The sequence below is a fragment of the Amia ocellicauda genome, chromosome 12 (genome assembly GCF_036373705.1).
Source record: "Amia ocellicauda isolate fAmiCal2 chromosome 12, fAmiCal2.hap1, whole genome shotgun sequence".
Lineage (NCBI taxonomy): Eukaryota > Metazoa > Chordata > Actinopteri > Amiiformes > Amiidae > Amia > Amia ocellicauda.
Window position 1 is genome coordinate 22,049,698 of NC_089861.1, and position 15,056 is coordinate 22,064,753.

Genomic DNA, 15,056 nt, shown 5'->3' on the forward strand with positions numbered 1-15,056 from the left:
CTGCACTCAGGAAACAGGAAATAATGCTCTGGCGGCTCACCCTTGCGTCCCTCTCTCTGGAAGTCCACGTGGCACCACTCCCCATCGTTGACCTTCTTGCTGCTGGCCTTCATCTTGATGCTGCCGGAGCCCATGTCCATGAGGAGGTAGAGGAAGCCATCCAGCAGCTCGATGGCAAAGTAGTCGGCCTTGAGGAGCCGGTCGGGGCGGCTCTCCTTGGGCCCCTGCAGCCGCCCGTGGCTGAAGAGCAGCAGGCCGCTGGGCTCGGTGGTGCGGAAGTCGAAGGAGATGGAGCCGGTCTTCTTGGTGTTCCACTTTGGCAGGGCAATGTAGGACTCGGGCGTCTCGAAGGTGACGGGGTCCAGGGCGGCCACGTCCTCGCAGCGGAACACCAGGTCCCCATGCAGGCTGACCTTGGGGTCGCCCTCAATGGCCAGGCGCGACAGCTCCAGTTTGAAGTCATTGTTCTTGTATACCACCTGGAGAGAAGAAACCCAAGATGGCATGAAACAAAAGAGGAGAAGCATGTGGATACTGTCACTGTCTTCCCCCTCCTCGTTTCTCTGGTTAGGTAAGACCTGGGCATAGACCACATCAGAACTGTTCCCTAAACAGTGAATCTCAAACAACAATCTTGTCCTGCATCGAGGGCAACTTTGTGTTTTGCTCTGGGGCCCAAGACAACCTGTAGAACCAGCGGCCAACTGCATCATTCAACATTATGTGATGATTCCCCTTTAGCATTCCCTGATTTTAAGGATGTTGCACAAAGGATCTCAACACAATGGAGTCGATGCACCTTTTAAGGGGGAAAAGTTCTTACTATTTAAGTTGTTTTATGCAACCCGAACCAAGCAACCTTACAGTTTACACAAGCAATGCAAAAGTGCAGTCGTACAAATCAATACAAAATTAAATCTTAGCATCACAAAAGTGCAGTAGTAAAATCAACACCAAGTACAGCTCAAGAATTACAGAGTTGTCTTATAGTTATACCAGGTCAAACAATACTGTAAACTGACCGTCAGATTGAAAGCAGCCTCAATTAAGATCACACAGTATGTGATATTATTAAAGGTAGTAAGAACAATAGATGAATGGAGTACAATGGATTTCACTGCAGTGACTTTGTTCCTCTCCTCCTCTGAGTTTTTAACGCAATGTGACAAGTCTGTCTCTGGTCTCTCTCCCTGGCTTGCCGATCCAGCACTTCCCAGAGGATTCTGGGACTGAAACTCAGACTCAGCACTATTGTTCTTAAACAGCTAACAGCTTTGTTGTTTTCAGTGACACTAATGCACACGATATATCCTCATCATTAAATCCAATATGTTGGCAGCATACTGGCAATCAACATCTCAGTACGTACTGGTGGGCATGGTTCTCTTAAAACACAGAAGAACAACAAACACAAACGTCACATACAGGGTTGCCAGATTTTAGCATTGTCTTTGGTTTGGTTGTGTTTCTATTTTGCAAAATTCAGGTTAATCTTATTTACATATATATATATATATATATATATATATATATATATATATATATATATATAAATGGGTGGGTGTCTTCCTGTCTCTTCTTGTTATTCCCAGCATGCATTTTTCCACGGTTCTTTGTGCTGTTTTCAGTTTTTTGCTTCCAAATAACAAGAAGAAAAAGAAAGACATGGATCCGAGAACAACAACATAGAAAGAGTGTTAAACTGGCAGTGGGTCGGACACATTACAAAGAAGAACTGACAAACGATGGACAATAGAAGCTATAGAATGATCCCCAAAAGATTAAAAAATATATCAGTATATAGTGTGCTGCCAACATCAAATCAAATATATATATATATATATATATATATATATATATATAATGCATAATAGATAAATAGATAAATTGCCTGTATTTGTGCTTGTCCCTTGTCATTCCATGTGGTTTGTGAGGCCGAATACAGCTGCATTTGTTGAGGGATTTGAAGGGGTTTAATGCTTTTCAATTAAACAATTCCTGTCACATTTGCCTTCCATTGTGAAGACTTTAACAGCTCTAGGTTTACTCATGAAACACTCATCCAAGCGTGGCTGCATTGTTCCCTATATTACAGGATATTCATTTCATATTCATATTTAGCTTTGAACCTGCCAGGGCATCTGGCAACCCTGCCTGCTTAACACATCCCAGCTCAACGTACTGGCAGTGCTGTGTCTCGGCATGCGTTTCATTCAGGAAAGTCAAACACTGGACTGTGTTTCGGAACGTCTGCTTGATACACAGTGTTGTTCAGACAGTCCCCCCGAGTGTACTGATCCAGTCGTATCGGAGTTGTGCATACCTCATTTGGTCCATTTTGTAGAAATTCAGTTCTGCACCTTATTGAGCACAGTTCGATCAGTGAGGAAATTGTCTCACTTTTGTTCAATGTGTATTTAACATCTGTGTGGCAAGGGCAGTCAGAACATAAGTTGTTCAGAATAAGACAATCAATTGATTCCTGAATACGAATCTCAAAACTGTAGACCTTCTGAATGAGTCAGAAGGAAGTGGCATATTAGCCCTCGAAAAAAATTATCTTCCACCCTAAACACCTATCCCGGCGCATAAAGAGGTCCTATGCACTCTGCTTGGCTGGCTAAACTATTGCCTGCATTTACCACTGTGACATAAAAAGTTATTTTATTTAAAGTCCCTGCATTCTCTGGTATTAAGCTTCCGTTTACCCCTGTGGGTTATGTTTAAATAACTAACTTTGAAGTAATACCCTTCTTTAACATTGTTTACTCCATTCAATGTCCTGAAGGATTCAATTAGATCCCATCTTACCAACGCCAACTGCTAAGGTTAAAGAGATTTGGTTCTTTAATTTCTTCTTGTAACTCGTTGTATATATTTATGAAATGAAGGGAAACAGTGCAGCTACCCTTTTGCTGTCCAAAAAGGGCAACAAAAGGAAAAGACGAGACCAGAGCATTCTCATATGGCCACAGAACCTCCTTTGATTTGATTTTGACACTGTCCTCTGCGATACTGTTCCCGAGGCGCTATGCGTCATTCTTCTTTGGCTTCACTTATTTTGGAAAAAAAGGGAGAAACAAGCAAAAAAAAGGCCTACGGGGACTCTTAACCTAGCATCCAGAAAGATTTACGTAACACAAAAGTTAACCGTGCGCTGTTCTGAATCGGAAGAAAAAGCTCTCTTCGTTTCATTTGTGTGTGCGTGTGTGTGTGGGGGGGGATTATTCCAAAATTTGGCCTTGTCAAGACCCACACAGAGACAGATAGACACACGTTTGTCCAGGCACACCCTTTTGAAGGACGGTGGGAAACAGTAGACTAAACTGTACTGAAAAATGGCGGCAAAAATGGTACAAAATGGGTTAGACACACCATTAACTAAAAGTCTTGTGATGCACGCCTACAAAGTATAAAAATAAAGTTAAAAAATACACTGTTCTCAAGACCAGATCTTGGTCATGTGCTTCCTGATCCCTACATTTCGGTAGGATTCTCTCTCTTTATATAAACATACGGTGCTGCCATACACAGTACGAAACCTGTGCAGTTAAACTCCTGAACCAGGTCTTGAAAGTAATTGGCAGTTTAATCACCCTCATTAAACCTCCTTAACATTGCCCCTGTACTCAACCCCAGCGCAGACCTGGTATGGAAAGATGCAGCTGCAGAAGCTTTTACAGACTCCTGTGCAGCCCTTCAAAATAATGCATCTTTTAAACACTATGTATTTGTAAAGTTCAAAACTTGTAAACCGCTGTAATGCGTTACACCCATTGTATGTCACAGAAAGGATATTGTTTAATTGCCGGATAACATCTCAGATCATCACTTCAATAAATATCGTGCACAATTATATCATTTCGCCCACACATATTTATAGCACATCTGTATTGTGGGATCTATAGAGGGGTCCTCCTCTGTGTGAAGCTGTTTTTCATTCAAGCAGGTAACACGACGTTGGGTGGCGTGTTCCCATTATTCCTGTTTGTGCTTGTGCCAACTTCATTGGCTCCCAAGGAACAACAGTTTGCAACATAAACGTGGTCAAGTAAGATCGAGTAATTTCATAAATACTCTATATTGTAAAAAAAAATTATCGTTAACCAAAATGGTATAACAAGCCACATCTGCATACCACCTACTCAATGACTGGAAATAACTTGGTTGAAAACTACAGATCTCTAAATAACATACACATATACACCGATCAGCCATAACATTATGACCACTGACAGGTGAAGTGAATAACACTGATATCATGGCACCTGTCAGTGCGTGGGATATATTAGGCAGCAAGTGAACATTTTGTCCTCAAAGTTGATGTGTTAGAAGCAGGAAAAATGGGCAAGCGTAAGGATCTGAGCGACTTTGACAAGGGCCAAATTGTGGTGGCTAGATGACTGGGTCAGAGCATCTCCAAAACTGCAGCTCTTGTGGGGTGTTCCCTGTCTGCAGTGGTCAGTACCTATCAAAAGTGGTCCAAGGAAGGAAAAGCGGTGAACCGGCGACAGGGTCATGGGCGGCCAAGGCTCATTGATGCACGTGGGGAGCGAAGGCTGGCCCATGTGGTCCGATCCAACAGACGAGCTACTGTAGAAAGGTGTCAGAGCACACAGTGCATCGCAGTTTGTTGCGTATGGGGCTGTGTAGCCGCAGACCAGTCAGGGTGCCCATGCTGAGCGCTGTCCACTGCCGACAGTACCTACAATGGGCATGTGAGCATCAGAACTGGACCATGGAGCAATGGAAGAAGGTGGCCTGGTCTGATGAATCATGAGTTCGAGGTGTTGACTTGGCCTCCAAATTCCCCAGATCTCAATCCAATCGAGCATCTGTGGGATGTGCTGGACAAACAAGTCCGATCCATTGGAGGCCCCACCTCGCAACTTACAGGACTTAAAGGATCTGCTGCTAACGTCTTGGTGCCAGATACCACAGCACACCTTCAGAGGTCTAGTGGAGTCCATGCCTCGACGGGCCAGGGCTGTTTTGGTGGCAAAAGGGGGACCTTCAAAATGTTAGGCAGGTGGTCATAATGTTATGGCTGATCGGTGTATATACTGTATATAAATATATAGTTATTTCTCCAAGATGTAGTAACAGAAACAAGTTCTTTGCAGGGATTGAGTCAAAATCCCACCCTTGATCGACTCTAGTTGTATGAGAGGAAGGGTCAACAAAATAGAGGGAAACATGAGCTCAAACCCTGGCCAATCGATTAAATATCTAAACCCTCACAGGGCTCCACAAGCATTGTCTTACTGGGTGTGCATTATTGATAAGCAGTGGAGCCACAGTTTGCTCCTTGATGAAAGGTTTCCATTTGTCTGATAGTGTTGGGGATCAAACGACTGCACACACAGCTGGCTTCTGTTCTCTTTGGACACAAGAAGAAAACATGGATGCAATTTGCTTGTGTGGGGCAGGACTGGATCCCCCAGAGTGCTTTGCTTCTCCAACACCAGGCTGCAGATTGATCTGCCTCTTCTTGTGACATAAGCATGGTGTCTCAGAGCGGCAATGCACGGATAAAGGAAGCTATTTTTACTTTGTTGTTATTTTTTGGGGGGGGAGGGGTGTCAGAGAGAGAGAGAGAGAGAGGGATGGCAGGAGGTGGAGGTTTGGGGGCGTGTTGGAGGGTTAGGTCTTGAAAACAGTCGAAGAAATCAATTTTTAATTTGGCTGTCAGGATGCTAAAGCTGGCCGGCTAACCATAGTGGCATGGAATTAATTAGACAAATGCCCGGAGAGAACGAAGGAGAGAGGAGAGCAGAGAGAGAGAGGCAGAGGGAGGGAGAGAGAGAGCGCAAGGTCACGGGGAAGATAAAGGGTGAGGATTGTCAGAGGGAGGGAAGATGGAGAGGGAGAGAGACAAGGAGAGACTGAGGTCAGTGTGTGTGTGTGCGTGTGTGTGTGAGAAGAGGGAGCTGTGAGAAGCCACCGAGTTATGAAATGAGACACATTTTAAAACGTGATACGGGGCGCGTTCTCTAGAAGGCCGCTGAGCTTTGTGTGCCGATGGCTGGAAATCACGGGCCGAGATTATCCTTGTCACTGTGGCTGGCTGGCAAGGAGAGAAATGGTCTGAAACGTGGCTGGGCTCTACAAACAGACGGCGAAGCCCTGGACTCTCTTATCTCTTAAGCTCGGATGATATACAGGAACGTACTGGGGAAAATGTGTTCGTCCCTCCAGGATCTCCGGCGCTGGGGGAGGGGCCTTCAAAGTCTAGAACTGAAGTGTTTCAGGCAATGCTTTATATAAAGCTGACATGAATGGCCGAAATTAAAAAGTGCTTTGAAAAGCTTGTTGTGGATTCATAAGATATACCATGTTCCTTAACTGCTATTCATGGCCTTTTTGAAACATTATCACCCCTTTTCCTAAGGGAATCGGTTTCACGGTGGCCCATCCAGTGACAGACTTCGCCCGGAATGCACAAGGTTTGCTATAGCCTACTGGTCTCCAAACCAGCTCTGTTTCTGACAGTTTTAGACAGTTCAGGACTCGGGCTGACACGTTTAGGGTAGCAGTTCCCAGCTGTACGAAGTCTTACAACTGGTGGCATAGCTGGACTGTGGGGAACAGGGGGCCGGTAGTGAGAGGAGACAGGATTGGCTGGGCTGTGTTGACTAACCGGCAATTCCAAATGATGAAAACAGAAAAAAAATACTTAAAATGTGTACGCGCCACCCCCCCCTCACACCGCGTCTGGGAATAGTTTTTTTATGCATCGTACTTTAGCGACTCGTTTAGGGCTTTAATGGCGGGTCACATAAGCAGACCAACGACATTCATTACACAAAGACAAAGCCTAGTGTTCTGTCTTCATTATACTAATACAGGTGCTTATTTACACCCTCCAGACTAGCAAACTGGGAAAATAAACCTTGACTGCGGCCAGATTGTGCCACAGGGAGTTTGCAAAATAAGATGGAAAACGTGATAAAGGCCCTGCGATTGTTACTGACAGCTAACGGTGATAGATCCCTCTTTGCCGAGGATCAACACTTAATTAGTGTGGGTTGCAAAACATTTTTCGCTATAAACTAAAGCCAGGGTGTTTTAATAAAATGAGATTAATGCCTTTGGTCTTTCTTGCCGAACAGATAAGCCGAGCTGGGAGTGCGAGGAAAGCTGCAGATGGTCGTCTTGCATCACAACGCCCTGCTGTGTTCAGACGTATCCGGCAAGGTAAAAGAGTGGCCAAGGTTTACAAGCAACAGTTATTTAAAGTTGGGAGAAGGGATGGCAAGGCGGGGTGGATTCTTTTTTTAACAGCCACTTAAATAATGAAAATGTAATTGACACCGTGTAATTATGTTCCACCAGACGAGCGATTATTATTCAATTGTAAATGAGAAACAAACAAAAATAAGAAAGTAATTACTTATTTAATCCCGTTACCTTAGAAAGAAAGGGCAAACTGCAGCCTCCTGTTCCTCTGAAACAACTTTATATTATTAGTATCATTTTTAAATGGGGTTCGTCAAGGTTCTCTTAGCCCCAAGCTCAGGAGAAAAGTCTATTTAAAGCAAAGCTGATAGTGACTAATTTATGTGTGTGTGTGTGTGTGTCTGTGCATAAGCTAAATAAAAAGAGGCACCATGATAATACTACTACTAGTACTACTACTACTAATACTTCTAAGTTTCATTCATGAAAGGTGTGTGACACTTCCCTGCGCCTCGCTAACAAGCATTTCTTATTCTTTAAATGTAAAAGGGCTATGTTGCTCAGATATACTGTACAGCTGAATTAAGTCTTTGAAAAAATGAATAAAGAAGAAAGCTAAACTCTTCTGTTGCCAAATTGTAACAGTATGGAATAAAATGGGCCCATGATTATAATAGTGTCCGTTGCCTGGTACATCACAATGCTCGAATACCCCTGCCTGCACATATGTTGTAGTAATAAAAACAACACATTGAGATGATTAAGGTACCGCAATGGGATGATTTGTAATGACTACGAAGAAGAGATGCTCCTATCGGCCTGGTGGTGCTGGAAGACAAAACAACACGCAACAACCTCGCTGTAACGCATCATATCCCAAAGCTTATACTGTCACAAAATGTGTCAATAAGATAAGAGGAGGACACTTGGGCCAATTCACTCTATTGTTCACATGATAGGAACTCATCAGTCCTGAGGTTTCATCCTGCTGTTTCTGGAGGGATTCTAGCTCCACCTTGACCTTGGCCAATACTCCCAAGGAAGAGAATCATTTCCCCTGAATTCCCACACCAAGACCAAGTGTTCTAGTACAGCATGTGGCCCGTCTCCTGTGGACAGTAAGAGGCCGTGCAGAAAATGCTGGGGAGACTGGGAAAGGTGTGGACTCAGGATGAGCGGGCTGGTGATTAAAGGTCAAAGGGGGGATGATGTGAGGGACACATCAGCGCTAGAGGGATGATCATTCAATCACCCAGCCACCTCCACTCCTTTCTTCGGCCAGGCTGCAGGGTGGGGGTAACTGGGCGTCATCTTCCTCTGTGAAGGCCACAGTGTCCAGTTGAGGACCTGGAGGATTTCTCTTTCACCTTGACTGGGCATCTGACACCCACAGCGAGACACCTGGCAGTGAGTGTCCCTGAGCTGTAGAGCAATGGTCCATTTTATCATCACCCACCCCGCTAACCACCGGCAAGTGCAAAGACCCTCCATTCTCCCCTTCCTGCCCCTTTGCACTATCAGAGGAGCAGCTCCTAACACTCTCACCATATCCCACAAAAGTTCCTGAGACAATTCAGATTGATTTGCAGTATGTCTTTGTTTTTGTTTTTTCCAGTTAAACCTGCTCTCTCCCACTTGTCAATCGTCTTGGCGTGCTGCTGTAACTCATGCCACTTGCTTCACCTGATCACTACATGTCCGTAACTGAACTATTTGTGTGACTGAACTAGATGATTCAAGATTGAAGGAGTACCGTAGAGAGGACGGATGCAGCTTTCACTGGTTACACTCTGGCGGACACGGGGTGCACACAAGCGGAGGAAACCGTGGCTGACCAGAGCCCATCCAACCCTTCCCTGCACTGGAATAGGTGTGTGCTGCCCAAGTGGGCAATCATAGTCTCAGGCAGCCCAGATTTGAGCTATCATTTGTACAATGGGTCCCGAAAACCCCAGGCCTTAGGCTTGAACTTCTCTTCAAAAGTACTGGCATCTGCATCCCATTGCAACCCATTACTATTTAAATCCCTGGCTATTACAGATACAGGATGAACAACAGATGAACCCAGGAAATATAAAGGTAAGACTCAGGTAGAACTATTTGTTGAGTACCCTTCAATATATTCTTGCTGTATCTTAAATCTATGTATTTTTTATCTTGAAGACAATAAACAATTTGATATTTGTCTCCATCTTTAGCCTTTCCTGCCTTTTTACTGATTAGTGTTTTTTGTTTGTTTGTTTTCTTTCTTAAAAAATTGAAATCCCTAGGAACTTTTTATTTTATAATACACTGTTGGGGTATCTACTTCCTTTCACTGGGCAAACTCAAACACTGGAAGGTCACAAATGCTCAGGCAGCCTCGGGGACATGGTATCTAACCAGACCTGGCAGCATTTGGCCAATCTTAAATGTCCTCTTGGGGATTCCCAGCCACAAATCCTCATGACAAGACAAAGGCCAGCAGTCTGTGCTCTGAGCGGGGGACCTTGTTTTGGGGCCACGGGGGAGCACACCTAATGCCTACCAGAAGGAAGTTGGAGGCGAGTTTACGGGCATCAACCCTGCAGTCCTGGAAGATGTCAGTGTCTCCAGGCTTTTCTTCACCCAAGCTCCCATTCATCATGTTTTTGTGAACAGCTGATTAACCAGATTAATTGAATTGCTGAAGTTTCTGTAGGCAAGGACTGGGTAATTCCAGGCCTCTGGGAATGAGTTCTAGCAGGCTTTTGAGCTACTTTTCCATCAGTTAGCCAATTGAGACCTGGAATAAACAAGTGATTGGACTTCTTATCCTGATAATGACTGCAATTATGTCATCTCATCCTGAGGCCAAACTAAAACAGGCAACCCCTGCAGCCCTTGAGGACTGGAATTGTCCACCCCACCTTTAGGCTGTCAATTATTTTATACAGTATATAGTGGCACCTTGGATAAAAAGTACTTTAAGCCAGTGGTCTCCAGTCTTGTGAATTTGTGGCCAACACAGTTAATTTTACAGGTCACCCCTGAATCACTAGTTTCTAAAGACTGGGAAACCCATCTGATCATAAATCGATCACAAGTTATTGATTGTTCAAATGAGACCAGGCACGGCAAGATCCTTGAGTGGCTGAAGAGTGTTCAGGTGCTTGTTTCTCTAATTTAATCTAATCTCTAATGGTCTGAATTCCCCACAACGCTTGTTTAGTTGACCAGAATAAAATATCCCCAGTTCTTTGTGAACAGATGATGTCATTGTGAGCCCTGGCCCTGAATTGTGGTTCTGTGAGACCAGGAAAAGAGACCCCTGTCTTATGCCCTCAGCAGTAGAGAAACTTCAACACCACATTATATGGATGACTGATAAACTAAAACAATTACACTGATTTAGTAATCAAGGACCCCAGGAGACAAAGGGCCACACACTGATGTTGCTGCCTCATGATCTAGCAGCATAAAGAGATTGTATTAATGCCGAGCTCTGTGCTTTCTGGAAACCCTGACAGTCTATCACTACTCCAGAGGCCCACGCTTTTTCTAATTGGCATTTGCCTGGGCAGCAGTTTTCAACTCCGGTCCTGGAGTACCCCAGTGTTTATGTTTTGATGTTGCTCCAGCTGAGGTCTTAAATACTTAATTGAGCTAATGATTTGCCTAATTAGACGTGAATAAATTACGTGCCGCCCTGAAACAGTGGGGATAGTTCAGGGAAGTAATCTGTGCAGCAATCAAGAGCTCAGTGAGAATGGAGACCAGAAGACATGGGTCAGTACTTCACGTGTGTCTGCATTTCCATCATCTCCCAATTCCCCAATTATTTATTTTTAACAACATAAGAAAATGCATAACTGAGAGGCGGCCATTTCTCCCATTTATTCCCATCATTCCCCTTTGCTAGCTACAGTAGTAAATTGGTAACTCAAGGATTACGCCCGGTCTATTCTACATGCCAAGTAGTGGTCTTCAACATCATGACTTGCTCTTGGATTGACACGGTCAACACCCTTCCTGAATCTAGTTCCCTCAATCTGCTATTCTAAGCATCTGTTAACATCAGGTCCTCAGCATGCCAGGAAAGACATATGCTAGAAAACAAACCTGGCAGTGGCTAAATTGGTCAATGTGGGGAAACTGGACATTGACTGGTCTCTCCTGAAGACACAGAGAGTTGGAGTGGATGGGACCGAACCTGACTAACTTGGCAGGCCCAAATAGGGGGTGAAAAAGTAAGATAACCGAAGTTTGTAGACTTACATCCTTCAGACAGCCCATGAAATTGTTGCTGACTGGAGAGCCGGGCAGGTCGGCCGTGTTGGGACTCCCCCCGATGTAGAAGAAGTCATCTGAACCCAGCATGGTGTAGTCCTCTTGTGTGTAGCCCGTTGTGGTCAAAATCCCATCCACTGAGATGGTCACCTAAGCAGGCCAGAGTGCCAGAGCGAGTTACAGAGAGAGAGAGAGAGAGAGAGGGAGAAAGAGTGGAAGAGGACAAAGAGGAAAAAGGAAGAGGCTGGATTAAAACTCAGGGGCAAGACATCGGTGGGGCTTGACCCCTACAGAGCTGACTGATTGGAGTATACGCCTATAGTCCTAACGCAACTCACGGGAGGGGGAGGGAGCAGGATCGCTCACGAGTGCAGTTGGAGAACCCGGACACTCTGCGGTGCTGTTTTGTTTGTGGTTGTTGTTGTTGTTGTTGTTATAGATAATGAAAGAAAACTATTAAATGATGCTTAATTGCTCATGCTCTTGGAAATCTGTCATTGAGTTTCCCTCTCTCGCTACCCCATTTTATACCCTCAGGCCTTTTTTTAGCTTTCCTCTTTGGAATTCACGGAGCATAACTGTTTAGGCTCAGGTTTCCCCATATAACATTTTTTTCTGTATCACTTTGTCATATGCCACTACACGATCTACCTGTATCTATCTTTGATATCTGCCTAACCGTTCATGGGTACGTGCAGATGCATCTCTGGATCTATACGTATGACATATATCCAGCTATCCAGGTGTCTAATTAACCAACCAATTATTTCTCATGTTTTTGCACTATCTACAGAAACGGGCGATTTGTAATTAATCTCTTCCTCTGTTTCCTTGTTGCGATGCAAAGCCTGTAGCTCCAGAATCCGTCTCCAATCTTATCATCATTAGAACTTTATCTGCCTCTTCAATCTGTCCAATCTCACCCTAAAAAAGCATACAATTCATTATTTTGCGAGTTAATTTAACAAAGTTCCCTTATTTAATTATATATATATATATATATATATATATATATATAATCTTTCCTTTTTTAAAAATTGTCTTGTGAAAGGTCTTTGATCGCTACCACAGCACTAATATCCAAGCATGGTTCGAGTGCGCAGAAACACAGATAGGTGGAGATATGAATTCGCACAGCTGCAAGGTCTGTCTTCTGTTCGAGGAAACCATAATTTCTGCTGTAAAAAACGTCTGAGAGCTGCCGGAAGAAGGCTGTCAATTTACCATAATCTTCAGAAATAATGAAATGCACATTAAGCCTGCCTACATTATACAGCACGGGTCTAATTCACTAGAACCTCAAAGTGACACTAAATTATTCCACGACACACAAGTTATTGTGAGTCGAGACTAATTATTTTAATGCTCGCACAGATAAAAAGAGCAATTTTCTTTATTTTTAAGTGGTTAAAAAGAACGAAAAAATAATAAAAAAAACAATTCGACTGCTTTGTAAATTGTATTTGCCACTGAAAACTACAAAACCTGCTGGGTTAACCAATTTCTCACAATCGGCTGAGATTAAATATCCCCCTTCTCATGGTTTCAGCTCCAGTGCAGTGCACCATGCAATCCTCCCTTGGAAAAAGACCTAAATACATCTCCGAAATGGACGCATCTATTATGCACCCCCTGTGCCACTATCTTTGCACAGATCTTCACTAATCCATTAGACTTACTCGTTAATAATGAACTATTCTTAGAAAACTTCTACAGCTTTGCCCACGTGGTGATTAAAACAAGTACATTCTTACAGTGCATTTATATATGTAGACCTGCCTAAGCTAACAAGATACAGTCTACTATATCAGTGTGTGCCGCTCAATACTGACACATGCACATATAAAACGTAGAGGTAGAAATACCTTTTTAATCATTATTTTTGTATTATTTTCTTAATTGCCATGAAAATAAGTGTGCAGCTTCCACATTTAATCAGAAGGCAGCCCTGTGTCTCTTTCCACACTCTTGACATTAGAATCCCCTTAATGTTAAACTATTAAATCCCTTTGCCAAAGAGAAGCTCAGGACTCTATTGGGTGAATGCTTGGTGTCGGCACACAGGTCTTTAATGCTTAAGAGCATCACGAGGAACAGACACTCTGTTGACTTCCTAAGAGGTCCTTGGCAAAAGCCTAGAGAAAAACGTCACATCCAGATGACAGGAAAAAACAGCTCTTGCTCTTATAATCTGAGCGCCACTTCACAAATTCAAAAAAGCCACGGATGGTGTATTACTGTTCACACTGCTATCGCTATGCCATAAGCTGGTTTAAACTCGCCATCCTCTATCGAAAGCAATTCGGACACCGTCCTGGTCTACAGCAGGATCTGGATGACAAATACTGCTGATTTCACAAAACACAACCGAACAAAACAGACCTCATTAAGTCTCAAAAGAAGCCAGAGTGTGTGTTCAGGATCCCCACAACTGCACTCGCAAGCAATTTACCCCCCGAGTTGAGATTCTGAGATTTGATTGGGTTTGGTTTATTTTGGTTTAAGATTTTTTTTGTTATCCGTACTTCCCTCAAAAACAGGGCAATCCATTTTTATGTCTGCTTTATGTATGTTGGGATTCTCGCTGGGCTCGCAGTTTTGGGGATTGGGGGTTGGGCGGAGGGGAGGGGACATGGGGGGATTGGTAGTGGTGCTTGTATCGGTGGAGAGGAGGGGTATCCTTGATCATCGGTAGGATGCCTTGACTTGTGAGAAGTTGCCTTGGGAGTCCTGCTGGAGAGAGAGGAGGTTTGGGACCGCGGGGGTACGCATGTCTGTGTGTGGTTTTATCCGTGTTCGTGACTGGTAGAGCCGCTAATCCCGGCGATCCTAAATCCCTCTTTTAACACGACCTCTTCACGGAAATAGACATTCATGTATGCTTTCATGAAATCAGAACCGGAAAAAAGTTGTTGTCTCACTTTTGGCACAGTTGTGTCAGTCACTGAAATAGGCCGATTTTTTTTTTTTAAATGTTGTCCAATTACCGCGCTATCTGAGTGCCCCGCCTGTGCGATGAAGACCCCAGCTGCCAACCACTTTTGAGAGGATTCCACACTGGACCAATTCAGCGCTTACTGTCACCACGTTTGGCCGTTTCTTTGCAATCCCAAACATCCCCGTTTAGGAACATTTTTTTCCGATTAAAACTAGCCATCTAAAATAACTCGTTAACATGTTCGACTGTTGCATGCTGGTAGAATGAAAGTGAACATTGTTCTCAAACCCCTTTAAACTTGTCATTTGCAAGACTTTTCTTTATGTTAAAGGTAGAAAGTTTGCTCGTGGTCAGATTCTATATATATTGATTTTTGTTTTGTGATTTTCATGGAGAATGCTTGTCTGATGTCTTGGAAATTAGCCCGGTCGAAAAGCATTTTGCAGCGCCTCTGCAGCAATAAAACAAATAACGGAATAAATAAAATATCTCCGTCTGTTAGAAATGTGGGAAGACATATTGATCAAGTGGATGTCCACAAAAATGATTTTCTACGAGTTGCTTTGTATTCCTCATTGGTGCTTACTTGGAGAAAACATGCTTGTTTTCAATGCCCTGTGGCACTTATTCCAAATGCACTATGCTTCAAATTTAAAAAAAGGCAGTAGAGGGTACTCAAATGAAATATTTT

The 15,056-nt window shown here is 43.7% G+C and overlaps 1 protein-coding gene across 1 annotated transcript in view; it reads right to left on the bottom strand.

Annotated features, from left to right (window-relative positions):
• nrxn2b (neurexin 2b) overlaps positions 1-15,056 on the bottom strand; it is a 496,668-nt gene that overhangs the window by 350,824 nt on the left and 130,788 nt on the right. Inside the window, exons 4-5 of the mRNA XM_066718736.1 lie at positions 11,416-11,577; positions 41-479 (exon numbers count right to left, since the gene is read on the bottom strand). Of these exons, the coding sequence (XP_066574833.1) occupies positions 41-479; positions 11,416-11,577 (601 nt within the window). The remainder of the gene's footprint in view (positions 1-40; positions 480-11,415; positions 11,578-15,056) is intronic.